Source organism: Bos indicus, chromosome 14, assembly GCF_029378745.1.
Source record: "Bos indicus isolate NIAB-ARS_2022 breed Sahiwal x Tharparkar chromosome 14, NIAB-ARS_B.indTharparkar_mat_pri_1.0, whole genome shotgun sequence".
NCBI lineage: Eukaryota > Metazoa > Chordata > Mammalia > Artiodactyla > Bovidae > Bos > Bos indicus.
Window position 1 is genome coordinate 19,896,666 of NC_091773.1, and position 13,114 is coordinate 19,909,779.

Genomic DNA, 13,114 nt, shown 5'->3' on the forward strand with positions numbered 1-13,114 from the left:
GCCCCGCCTTGGAGGAAGGCCCGGAACGCAGCCTCCACAGATTTCCCGCGAAATCGCGTTCCGGTTGCGGTAAAGACCATTCTAGAGGGGGAGCGCCGAGCCAGTTGTGCGTAGGTGTCCTGCGGGGCGCGGGCTGAGGCCGTCCAGTTCCCCCTATCGCTGCACAGTGGTGCCTTCCGGGGTCGGGGACGCGCGAGGACGCTGTCGCGATTGGTGGGCCGCCGCTGGGGGCGGAGCCAACGGTGCCGCCGGCGGGAAATCTGCGTACTGCTGAAGCGGAGGTGAAACGCGCACTTTAGGTGGGCCCGGGCGGGGCCGGGGGGGTTTGGTTGTGGTCGGCCACGGGGGCGAGGGGGTGTAAGAATTGAGAGGAGCGAAGACAGGAGCGAGGGAAGAGGGGCGGGGGTCTGTAGGGAGCGTTCACGCGAACCCGCGTCCCTGTTGCGCAGCCCGCCATGTCGTCTCCTGCATCTACCCCGAGCCGCCGCGGCTCCCGGCGGGCGGCCCCAGCTCAGCCACGTGAGTGTCTGGTCCCTGCTGTGCCCCATGGGGTCCCCGGGGAGGGCGGGCGGTGCCGGGTCAGCCCCCGTGCAGGCCCGGTGCCGCCCGCGCCGACGCCGCGGTGCCCTCCACCCCCACAGGACAGGACCCCTTGTCGTCCGGAGAGCCGCAGCCGCTGCCCTCGTCGCCTAGCGCCGAGCCCCGCACCCCGTCCCGCGCGCCGCCCGCAGGTGCGCTGTCGGGGGTGGGACCCGGGGCGGGGGGTTGACGCCCCACTGGGCTCCTTCCCCCTCCGCCCCGGCTCACCCGTGTGGATGCGATCCCCAGCGGTCCCCCTGGACCTGGACATGAGCTCGCCCCTGACCTACGGCACCCCCAGCTCGCGGGTGGAGGGCACCCCGAGGAGCGGCGTGCGCGGCACTCCCGTGCGGCAGAGACCCGACCTGGGCTCGGCCCGGAAGGGGCTGCAGGTGGATCTGCACTCGGACGGGGTGAGTCCAGGGCCGGTCGGGGCGCGGTGGGGTGCGCGATGCGGGCGGTCCCCCGAACCCGCTCCCGTCGGCTTTTCCTGTGCAGCCGGCCGCAGAAGATACAGTGGCGAGCGAGCAGTCTTTGGGCCAAAAACTCGTGATTTGGGGAACAGATGTAAACGTGGCGACGTGCAAAGAAAACTTTCAGGTGAGATACCATTTCTCCAGGCTTCGAAAATGTGAGAGCAAGTGTATGTGACCTATGTCCAAGTGCCCCAGTGTTTAGGCACAGATGCTTATGTGGGTCAGAATCATAGATGTAGTTTTCAGGAAGAAAAAATGTGTTTGTTTTCAAATTCTGACACTATTCCTACTATTATTTTTGTGTAGTCGAGTTGGCTTACAATAGCAAAGAGTTACAGTGATACATTTTCTTTCTGATTTGATTTCATTTTAGGTAACTAATAAGATATTGAACATAGTTTCTTGTGCTATATAGTAGATCCTTGTTGCTTTTCTATTTTACATAAAGTAGTTTGTGTTTGTTAACCCCATACTACTAATACATCCCTCCCTTCCCCTCTCCCCCTTCTCTTTGGTAACCACACATTTCTTTTCTGTGTGAGTCTTTGTTTTGTACGTAGACTCATTTGTGTTATCTTTTAGGTTATATAGGTAAGTGATAGTGATACATAGTACTTGATTTTCTCTAATTTACTTCATTAAGTATAATATTGTCTGCACCTGTCTGTGTTGCTGCAAGTGGCCGATTTTTTATGGCTGAGTTGTATTCCATTTTATATAAACACACATATGTCACTGTGTTTGCGTTTGCCTGGTTTTTGTTGCCACGCCGGGGCTTTTCGTTGCAGTGAGCAGGAGCTGTGTCTAGTTGTGGTACGTGGCCTTCTCACTACTGTGGCTTTTCTTGTTGCAGAACATGGGCCCTAGGTTGTGTGAGCTTCAGTAGTTGTGGGGCTTAGTTGCCTCGAGGCATGTGGGCTCTTCCCAAGGGTGGATCTCATACTCTCTGCATTGGCAGGTTAATTCTTAACCACTGGAGCACCAGGGAAGTCCCATCACATCTTTAGCCAATTGTTTATTGATGGGCACTTGAAAAGATACATGAACCCTAGTGCCCATAACTTGAGTAGCTGCTTAATCTATTCTCTACGTTTAGAGATTTCTTCAGCGTTTCATTGATCCTCTGGCTAAAGAAGAAGAAAATGTTGGCATAGACATTACTGAACCTCTGTACATGCAGCGACTTGAAGAGGTAATGAAATGTGCTTACCTAAAAATTCAGGTTAACTGTTGTAAAAACAATTAGAATATAATTTGTTTGTTCTATTCTATAGATTAATGTTACTGGAGAGCCGTTTTTAAACGTAAACTGTGAACACATAAAATCATTTGATACAAATCTCTACAGACAGCTCATCTGCTACCCACAGGTAAGAATTTGGCTTTGACCTTAGCATACTACAGTAAACATCTAGAACACCTGCAGGGTTTCTGGATAGCAGTCTTCTCAGTAACAGAATATGCCTGCAGAGTGCCCGTGTGTGGGGGGGCACTACAGGGGATGAGAGGATGGGACAAATTGTGACAGCATAGTAGTGAGGAAGGTGTGTGTGTACACTTAGGGCTGATTCATGTAGTACAGTAGAAACTAATAGAATACTGTAAAGTAAGTATACTCCAATTAGAAAAAAATAAGTGAACATATAACCATCCTATGACACAGCAATTGCATGTCTGGAAATTTATCCCAGAGGAACAAAAGCTTATGTTCACATAAAAACCTGTACACAGATGTTCATAGCTGGAATCAGCCCCGACGGCCTTCAGGTCAGTTGTGGGCAAACAGCTGTGGTATGGCCAGTCTGGAACATGCCTCAGAGGTAAAACTTACTGGGACTTGAATGGATCCCACGGGAGCAAAAGGTTACATACACATCTAAAAGGTAATATACATAGGGCAGGCCCAGGTGGAGGGAAAAAAACATATAAAAGGAGGAGCCAAAGCATTTTCTCACGGACTCTCTCTCCCGTGTGCGTGTGCGCTCGCTCTCTCTCTCTTACTCTCTCTCTCTCTCACTCCCCACGCACTCCTCCACTCTCTTCTCTTTGAGTCTTGGATTCTCCTGCTATCTTCTAAATAAAATGGAGCTGTAACACTGAAAAAAAAAAAAAAAAAAAAAATAAAAGGTAATATACAGTTCCACTTACATAACATTTGAGATGACAGAATTTTAGAGATGGACATATGAGTAGTTGCTTGGGGTTACAGAGAAGGAATAGGGGAGGGGGAGCTTGGTATGGTGACAAAGGGACAACATAGGGATCTTGCTGGCTTTGAAGGACTATTCAGTACCTTAACTATGGTGACAGATCATGAACCTATGCAGGTGATAGAATTGATAGAACTTGATACACACGCATATACATACAAGAGTGAATACACGTAAAACTGGGAAATCTGAATATAGGTGAGCTGTACCAAGTTAATATCTGCTTGTGATATTAGACTGTTTGCAAAATGTTATCATTAATGGAAACTGGGCAGACTCAGATCTTTATATTTTTTACACCTGCATGCTGATCTACAATATCCCAATAAAAAAGTCAATGAGACTTTAAAAAAAAATTTTTGTAATAAATAGAATATGCCTCAAAGAGCCTTTTTTCCTTTTTCTCTTTTTTTCTTTGGCCTATGCCTCATGGCATGTGAGATTTGGAGTCCAAATGACTGGACCGCCAGGGAATTTACCCCCAAACTCCTAAACCATGTTCTTTCTTTTTTAAGTTGAACACTTTTTTGTACATATTAACGTTGAAATCAAGATCTGTGTTACTTTTGCTGGCATGTCGTAGTTTGATTGGCAGTGTTTCTTAGTATGTGCATAAGGTAATGGGTGACTCACAATAGTGCGTTGGGTTTGCTGATGTGAAATATTTTGAATGAAAATGGTCACACGCCTTCCATGTCTTAACAGGATGTGTTAACCATACTACAGTCTTCTCTGGGCTTAAGGCCAGGCTTTATCAACAAAGCATCAGCTGTACTGATCCTATTAATAGCTGTAGGCTTTGGAGGCAAGCAGACTTGGTATTAAGTCTTGATTTTGCTGAATTGCTGTGTAACCTTGGCTCAGTTTCTCAGCTTCCGAGCAGCCATTTCCTCATCTACAGAACGGAGAACAGGTGTTAACAAATTTGAGTAAGAATTATGGTTTAACCTACTTTGCTATCATTTTGATATGGAGGAAAAGACATGAAAGTATGGGCTTGTGTTACTAGTTAAAAGCCTACAGTCATGCCAGCACGGCCTGAAGAAACTACTGTAGACTCGCCTCTTTAAGTCAAGTGAGAAAGTGCTGATGTATGAGATTGCAGCATGCCCAAGGGTTTGTGAACTGCACATGTGTGATTTCTAGGGTAATGCTTCTGGATTATACCATGTTCTTTGTTTTTATCCCTTGTTAATGTCAGTTGCTTTATTATATTTAATCCTAAGCTAAAAATACAAGCATAGCTTGGCATCCTACGTTTGGTTTTTTAGGAAGTCATCCCAACTTTTGACATGGCAGTCAATGAGATCTTCTTTGACCGCTACCCTGACTCAATCTTAGAGCATCAGATTCAAGTGAGACCATTCAACGCCTTGAAGACTAAGAATATGAGGAACCTGAATCCAGAAGGTACTGTCTTTCCCCCAGTTTTATTGAGATACTGTTGACATATAGAAGGTAATGTTTTTAACAGCAGGAAAATACCTTATGTGAGAGTCAGTTCACCAGGGAACCTTAAAGGAGTTGCTAACAGTGACGGTGGTGGACTGTGAGTTGACAGAAACCAGGAGCAGAAACCAGGCTCTGTTGTGCCGTATGCTTGGAGTCCACCATACCTTTTTTTATTAGTGACAAGTGAAATTATATAAAAGATATAACTTTTGACAGTTTTCTATCTTAAGGTAAACTTACCCAATGATAATAGTTTTAGTTACTTTACTAAGTATGCACTTTCTCTGAATCAGTATAGAAAACAGATCTATAAAATATGGTCCCTTCCCTGATACATAGGAGAAAGTCTGGTTTGGGAAGAAGGAGAAGAGGCAGAAGAACAGTGTAGGGGTCTCAGTCCAGGAGACGGCGCACTCTGGGCCCTGATCGGAAGGTTTGGAAAGCAGACCTGAAGCTTCTGTTCTTTATTTGGGGAAATGCTATATCAGGGCCCCAGTTATTAGTGGGACAGGTGAACCCCACATGTATAGTGGGTGGTGGGTGTGGCTATAAAGAATATTATCACAAGCACATGGGCTCTTGCAGCTGCTTCATAAGTCCGGTCGTCCCCAGGCAGCCTTGGGCCAGCTGAGCTCAGTGCAGGTCAGTGGACTTGAGGGATTGAGAGGAATCTGGCTGGACACAGGAGGGGCATCCCAGGCCAGAGCTGAGGGTGCCCAGTGAGGTGTCGGTGCTCTGGCCACAGCGTCTCCTGTGACTCCAGCACCCCCATGCAGCCTGCAGTGAGGTCCTCCAGGGCTGGACAGCAGACCCAGACCCTTGGGGAGGCCCACACCCAGCTGGGACGAGCCACCTTCTCTCCGCCTTACAGACATTGATCAGCTCATCGCCATCAGTGGCATGGTGATCAGGACATCCCAGCTGATTCCAGAGATGCAGGAGGCCTTCTTCCAGTGCCAAGTATGTGCCCACACGGCCCGCGTGGAGATAGACCGTGGCCGCATTGCCGAGCCCTGCGTGTGCGAGCGCTGCCACACCAGCCACAGCATGGCCCTCATCCACAACCGCTCTGTGTTTTCCGACAAGCAGATGGTGCGTGCCCCCTCCACGTGCCCTGTCCTTGTTCTGCCCTTGCCGGGCCCTCTGAAGCCCATTGTAACCTGCCCACTCGTGTAACCCTAAAACTGCGCTTCCTGACTGGGTTGACCTGGAAGGGAGTACCGTCCAGAATGAATTGGAAAAGCAGGCAGGGGGTGATGCAGGCTCACCCACTGCCACCCTGATGTGGCCACCCCACATAGGGGAGCATTACTCAACAATGCTCTCGTAATGGAGGTGAGACTGAGTTGCTGGAGACTAGTGTGTTGTGGTGAGCATAGCCATCTTCCAGAACAACGTCCCTGGGGCAGTGGAGGTGCCAGGTATCTGGATGTCCTGAGATGTCCATTCCCCATCCTTCCAGATCAAGCTCCAGGAGTCCCCTGAAGACATGCCCGCGGGGCAGACGCCGCACACGGTCGTCCTCTTTGCTCACAATGACCTCGTGGACAAGGTCCAGCCTGGGGACAGAGTGCACGTCACAGGTGAGGGGCTCCACCTTAAGGCCTCTGACCTGGTCGGGGGCGCATGACCTGGGGCTGCTGTTTTCAGTGCCTGCCTCTGACCTCCAATGTGGTGCCTTCCCAGACAGCAGTTTGTCTTCCTGCTGTTGTCCGAAATAACTAGTGAGCGACTTTAAATATATTAGCCTTTTGGATTTCCTTTCTTTTTAGGCTTTTGGAACAGGATTTTAGAATTTTTAGTCAAATTATTAATAAGTGTACATTCACTTAAAGAGAAATGAGGATTCTGTCTCACACTGAACACAGCAGCAAGCAGGCGCCGTGCGGAGGTGGGGGTCCCCAGTCAGCCTTTCGGCTGTGCTCAGAGCCCTGCTCCCCGCGCTTTGGGCTGAGAGCAGGCGGGTGAGAGGTGTCCTTTGTGCCCTCAGGCATCTATCGAGCCGTCCCCATTCGCATCAACCCCAGAGTGAGCAATGTGAAGTCTGTCTACAAAACCCACATTGATGTCATTCACTACCGGAAGACCGACTCAAAGCGTCTGCATGGCCTTGACGAAGAAGCAGAGCAGAAACTTTTCTCTGAGAAACGTGTGGAGTTGCTCAAGGAGCTTTCCAGGAAGCCAGACATCTATGAGAGGCTTGCATCTGCCCTGGCACCAAGCATCTATGAGCATGAAGATATAAAGAAGGTAACTGACCTGGAAAGGCTTCTTGCTTATGGCCAGGCCTGAAAGCTCAGGGTCAGATGGTGTGAACACCGGAAAGGCTGAGCCTCGGGTGGAACAGAGGCCGCACCCTCATCTCCACTCGCGGCTCACCCATTTCCAGGCAGGGCCCGCATGGCTTCTGACATGCTCTCGTTCTCTGATCTCTTCACCATCCATGCTCAGCCCCCTGCCTCTCCACCGCCCACCTCAGGTGAGTGCTGAGACCTGTCTGTCCGTCTGTCCAGGGAATCTTGCTTCAGCTCTTCGGCGGGACTAGAAAGGATTTCAGCCACACGGGGAGGGGCAAGTTCCGCGCGGAGATCAACATCCTGCTGTGCGGGGACCCAGGGACCAGCAAGTCCCAGCTGCTGCAGTACGTGCACAACCTGGTCCCACGGGGCCAGTACACGTCCGGGAAGGGCTCCAGTGCCGTGGGCCTCACTGCCTACGTCATGAAGGACCCTGAGACACGGCAGCTGGTGCTGCAGACCGGCGCCCTGGTGCTGAGCGACAACGGCGTCTGCTGCATCGACGAGTTCGACAAGATGAATGAAAGCACGCGCTCCGTACTACACGAGGTCATGGAGCAGCAGACACTGTCCATCGCCAAGGTCAGCCACCCACCCGCTCTGAGGTCTGCGTGGGGGTGGGGAGTGGGGCCTGAACCACAGCCTCTGGACTTGCAGCTCCGGGGGCTGGCCAACACTCTGCTGTCAGGTCCCAGCCCATCTGAGTGGACTCTATGGGACCTGTGTGCTCTGTGCAGTACTAACCTCTAACGCCTGGCGCTCAGAACTTGAGTTTGTCCTAAGTCTCACGCCAGGGGTTTGGTTTTTGAGAAGGATATAGCCACGGCAAATGTTACCCCCCTCCATCCTTGGTGTGAAACCCAGTTTAGGCTTCCCCGGTGGATGCTGCAGGTACCAGGCTTGTGGTGCCAGGAGTCCCTGGCAAAGGCCACCCAAGGCAGGGGCTCTCAGCTCCTGCCGGCCTCACTGTGAGGCTGCTAACTGCACTATCTGTCCCTCCGGCAGGCTGGGATCATCTGTCAGCTCAACGCCCGCACGTCCATCCTGGCAGCAGCAAACCCGATCGAGTCTCAGTGGAATCCAAAAAAAACCACCATTGAAAACATCCAGCTGCCCCACACACTCTTATCAAGGTATGATAGCACATGTTCATCAAACAGATGGTTTTATTTTACTCATCTGTGGAAGGTTCAGGGTGAGGGTGAGAAGGAAATAACCAGGATTAACACAGCCAATCGTCATCTCTTCATGGCGGTGTGTTCTGCATGTCTGCTCAGTCATGGGTCCTGAAGTGAGGACCACGCGTTTGCTCACCTTGGTGCATGCTCGTTTCTTGGAGCAGTTGGGGCCTGTGTGCTCCATTCTGTCAGAAGCCCACCTCTTGCTGCGCTCGGTCCTATAGCCGCTGTAGACAATCAGCAGAGCGCAGAGAGCAGCTTCCTGCAGTAGACAAGGGTCTGAGAGCGGCATTTGTGGGAGGGGAGACGTGACGCAGGCTTCCCCTCAAGGATGGATATTTCATAAATGGGTTTTAGAATTTGGTTCCTTCACTTCTTACACAAATAGTTGCTTTTCCCCAGCACAGCTAAATGTGTTTCACTCACCTCCTCCAGTCTTCAGAATCACAGCAGTGTTTCCCTCGGGGGCCTCCTGCTTCTGACTCACCTTCAGCGCCCAACACTTGTTCCCAGGCAGACTGAGGGCCAGGGCAGGAGACCCGGGGGCCTGGGCTCCTCAGGCCACCTGGGCCGGGCACGCCTGCGCCCTCACACGGAGGCCTCAGGTGCTTGGGTGTTCTGACTGGGAACCGTCACCGTGTCTCCTCAGGTTTGACTTGATCTTCCTCATGCTGGACCCCCAGGATGAGGCGTACGACCGGCGCCTGGCTCACCACCTGGTGTCCCTGTACTACCAGAGTGAGGAGGAGGCACAGGAGGAGGGCATGGACATGGCGGTGCTCAGGGACTACATCGCCTACGCACACAGCACCGTGATGCCGAGGCTCAGCCAGGACGCCAGCCAGGCCCTCATCGAGGTACCTGCGGCCCGAAGTGCTGCTGGGCCCTGCTCGGCTCTGAAACGGTCTTTAGTCGAGAACAACACTGTCTTCTACAACTGTTTTCCTTCCTGTGTTGCAAAATTGACTTTTCCAAGTGTGGAAGAGGAAAAAGGATTGATTTCTACAAGTTGTGCGCTCTTTTTATATTTAAGTTCTTGTAAGCACAGTGTATTTAAGACCAGGATGCCTGAGTTGAAATATCGGTGAGGCTGCTAATACTTAGTGACTTTGTAGTTCTGGTCTCTGAGCTGCGTTTGCTCATTTCTAAAGAACTGGAAGTATTTTACGTTCACTTCTCAGTACCTTTTAAGTGGGCAGCAGTGCCTGGTGACACACGCATGGACGTTGTGACACTACGAAGGTTCCTGGTGCTTCGGTGGGTTTTCCATCCTGACAGCCCTGAAGATGCTCAAGTGACTGTTACAAGTGATTCGTAGTTTTCCCTCTGGGTCATCATCTTGAGAGAATTAGGTCATCCACACGCCACAGTTTACCTTTTGTGTGCTCTGTGTCAACGCCCCTTGGCCTGCTGCTATTCAATCCTCCCAGGGTGTGAACAGGCCAAGTCCTCCGCTCCCTCCCCAGCACCGCGATCCCCCCACAGGTGCCACCCCTCCCCCGGATGAGGGTGGAGGCCTAAGGCTAGACCAGCTCTTGCTCCCCTCAGGACTTCCCTCCCTGCAGTCACCATGTGAGGAGTTAGCCTGTCTCCTGTCTTGCAGGCCTACGTGGACATGAGGAAGGTTGGCAGCAGCCGAGGGATGGTGTCTGCATATCCCCGGCAGCTGGAGTCGCTGATCCGCTTGGCAGAAGCCCACGCGAAAGTGCGGTTTTCAAACAAGGTGGAGGCCATCGACGTGGAGGAGGCCAAGCGCCTGCACCGGGAGGCGCTGAAGCAGTCGGCCACCGACCCGCGGACGGGCATCGTGGACATCTCCATCCTCACCACAGGTCGGCCTTCCCCCGACGTGGGTGCTGCCCTGTCTCGGGTCAGAGGCCCTCATGACCACGCGATGGGCTGGACGGAGACAGATGCTGGCGCACTCGGCCTAGCTCTGTCCCACCCAGCTGTCCAGGCACGGAGTGATTCAGGCCCCCACGAGGGGGGCTCTGCTCCTGTGTGGACTGCTGGGCTGTGTCTTAGTGGCAAGTAGCGGCTCTGAGCTTTTATAAAATTGGGGACAGGATTCAGACCTCACTCTGACTTTGTGTGTTCTGGCATTCAGCCACCATCCCCTACCTTGTCTGGTGACAAGACTAAAGATTATTTTAGACTAAAGTTGATTTATGGCTGAAGAAATACTTCTAGAGATTTGAAAGGTGTTCCCTTCCTTATGGGAGAAACATCTTCATTGCTTTCTCTTAACTCAGGAATGAGTGCCACCTCTCGGAAGCGGAAAGAAGAGTTAGCGGAAGCATTGAGAAAGCTTATTTTATCAAAGGGCAAGACGCCAGCCCTGAAATACCAGCAGCTCTTTGAAGATATTCGGGGACAGTCTGACATAGTAAGTGTTTACACGGACATTTTGTTTGTTTAATAGTTTTCTTTTCCCTTGATGCTGCTTTAAAGTTTTTTTCCCCTAGCTTTCCCCCTTCATTTACTGCTTGAGTAATAAATGTAGATACAGATAAAGAAGAGAAGTAAGGTCCCCATCCACCATCTGGGAGTGATCACAGTGAGAATTTTTTCAGTCTTCTGTGTGGGTGTAGATGAGTGGTTTTGAGCGGAGTCAGTGGTTTCTTTTTTAATCAGTGACAGTCTTAGCTCTCTCTGTGACACTGAAGCCACTACAACATGTTTGCTCTGTCTCATGCCTTCCCCATCATGTACTTGACTGCTGGTGGGCATTTAGAGTGTTTGCAATTTTTGGCTGTTATTAGGAAAGCCAGGTTCATGGCAGGGGCTCTGCTGGTTGGGACCAGCCCTTGCCTGCTTTCCTGACACCCCTTTCTTGGCCCCACATGACTGCTGAGTGGTGCACACAGACCAGGGGCCCCAGGCCTGTGGTGCTTAGCATCGGGCCCTTTGGGGGAAGAGTTGGAGCATGAAATGTGTGTCCAGCCACCCAGAAGGCAGGAGACTCCAGTGGTTTCTGAACTTGGGCTCCTTGTGTGTCTGGGGAGGGCAGCTCCAAATGTAAACTCTTTATTCTTACCCGAAGGCAATCACCAAGGACATGTTTGAAGAAGCGCTGCGCGCCCTGGCGGATGACGACTTCTTGACAGTAACTGGGAAGACTGTGCGTCTGCTCTGAAGGCCCAGGAGCAGCATGCTCCTGGCCCTACCACTAGCAGGAGGAAGGGCTTCAAGGTCATTGCTTGGCACCATGAGAATTTGCTCACGTGGCTTCAGTTTTCCTGGGAAGCCTGGGTATTCATCTGTTGATGCTGAGTGAAGTATCCTGGGCTGTCTGTGAGTGTGTGGCAGATACTGTTCCTGGAGCACCAGGGCTGAGTAGCGTGTCCCTACAGACAGCAGGACACGCTCTTCTCTGCAGACTGCAGTCTCGGTCCTGGTCTGTGCTGGACTCTGTCAGGTACTGGAGACACGCAGGTGTTCCCATCCCTCCCTGTGAGGAGGCGACGGGCCCCGCTGAGTCCTCCAGGCTTGTTTTCTTGCCTACAAGAGACTGGTAACAATGGGGTTCCATGTTAACTTGTATTGCTTTGCTCTAATGTGTAAAGCTTCTTCCTCAATAAGTGATAGAGTAAGTAATACTTGGTTATCTGGCATTTTTCACTAAGAAAAAAGCTTTAATAAACACTGCTTTTATGGAAATTCATGATGCTAATTACTTTCTATAAGTCACTAATAAGTTTCATCATATTTAAAAATTACTTCGGTTTTAGCAGTCATTCTCATAAAACCACTATTGGCTGCAATCTCAGGCAGAAATACGACTGTAACAAGTAATCCCTGAAATGTGTCACTCTGTGAGTTTGGCCTTTTTACAACTTAGAGTCACTATTCATTGGGAAAGTGTCCGGACCGAATTGAGTGCTTAAACAGCATTACATTGGGAGTGGGGGGTGGAATTTGAGGTCACCCGAGCAGTGTCACCTTTGACTTCCCCTGAAGTAATACATTAATAATGTTTTTCTGAACTCTAATTCAGTAACAACATAGAACTGAAGGCTGCAGATGAAGTTCGATTTTAAGGGAATTTGAGTCGAATGAACCCAATGAGGGTTCTGTTGTGCAGGATCCCAGTTTATTAGGGCACGTTTCTGGTCCCTTTTGGTCTGGGGGGGGGTCCCCAAGAGCCGGGGGGGGGTAGGGGGTTTGTCCTTTTGGCAGAGCCGGGACAGAAAGGTCTACAGGCAGTGAGACGGAGGAGGAAGAGTGCGTCTCCCTGGAGAGCTCTGCCAGACCCAGTTCCAAGAGCTGGAGCTGGAGGGTGAGCGTGCGGACTCACCCCCAAGTGCTGGGGCAGGAAGGATGGCACCTTCCCAGCTGTGGAATGTGGTTTGTTGAGCATAGGTATGGGCGGCCCAGGCCAGGGTCCTGGTTCCTCTTCTTCCTGATCCATGCACCGGGCTGGCACGTGGTCCCTGCCCAAGTGTCCCTGCAAACGAAGAATTTTTCTTGTTAGGACGGTACAATTCAGCTTAATTCCTACAAGTACATGTTTCAAATGCTATAAAATAATGTAATTGAATTTGAATTTTTCTCTCTAATTTTCACCCAGACTTACTAGTTGGAGCATCCTTACTGGATTTAGACACAGACACAGATACTCCTAGCATCTGTTATAAATATAACCACCTCCACCCAAGGAATCAAAGATCAGCAAGACTGAAGATGCTCAAAATGTAACTCTCTTAGAATGAAGTTAGGAAATGTTTAGTTTAAGAAAGTGCTGTTAATTATTAAGTCTGAGGTAATTTCTTAAATAACTCTGCAACTCAACTTTTAAAACTTTGAAGTTTCAGACTTAAAAAAAGTTGTTGCTGCTGCTGCTGCTAAGTCGCTTCAGTCGTGTCCGACTCTGTGCCATCCCATGGACTGCAGCCCACCAGGCTTCTCTGTCCATGGGATTC

At 50.6% G+C, this 13,114-nt stretch overlaps 1 protein-coding gene across 2 annotated transcripts; it reads left to right on the plus strand.

Annotated features, from left to right (window-relative positions):
• On the plus strand, positions 1–11,852 carry MCM4 (minichromosome maintenance complex component 4). 2 transcript variants are annotated; one of them, XM_070802518.1, is made up of 17 exons: positions 1–299; positions 450–519; positions 642–731; positions 829–992; positions 1,078–1,179; positions 2,152–2,247; positions 2,330–2,425; positions 4,537–4,675; positions 5,589–5,809; positions 6,180–6,300; positions 6,708–6,967; positions 7,231–7,596; positions 8,020–8,147; positions 8,842–9,049; positions 9,796–10,024; positions 10,445–10,578; positions 11,236–11,852. In XM_070802518.1, the coding sequence occupies exons 2-17, from the start codon at positions 456–458 to the stop codon at positions 11,326–11,328; spliced, it is 2,511 nt and encodes an 836-aa protein (XP_070658619.1). In that variant the 5' UTR covers positions 1–299; positions 450–455; the 3' UTR covers positions 11,329–11,852. The 2 variants fall into 2 exon arrangements, with proteins under 2 accessions (XP_070658619.1, XP_070658620.1); XM_070802519.1 differs by having other exon boundaries at positions 1–281.
• The last annotated feature ends 1,262 nt before the right edge of the window (positions 11,853–13,114 follow it).

Coding starts and splice junctions, on each gene's coding strand:
- MCM4 (XM_070802518.1), top strand. CDS start 456: ATGTCGTCTCCTGCATCTACCCCGAGCCGCCGCGGCTCCCGGCGGGCG. Junction 1,180..2,151: donor CGTGCAAAGAAAACTTTCAG/GTGAGATACCAT, acceptor CTCTACGTTTAG/AGATTTCTTCAGCGTTTCAT. Junction 5,810..6,179: donor TGTTTTCCGACAAGCAGATG/GTGCGTGCCCCC, acceptor CCATCCTTCCAG/ATCAAGCTCCAGGAGTCCCC.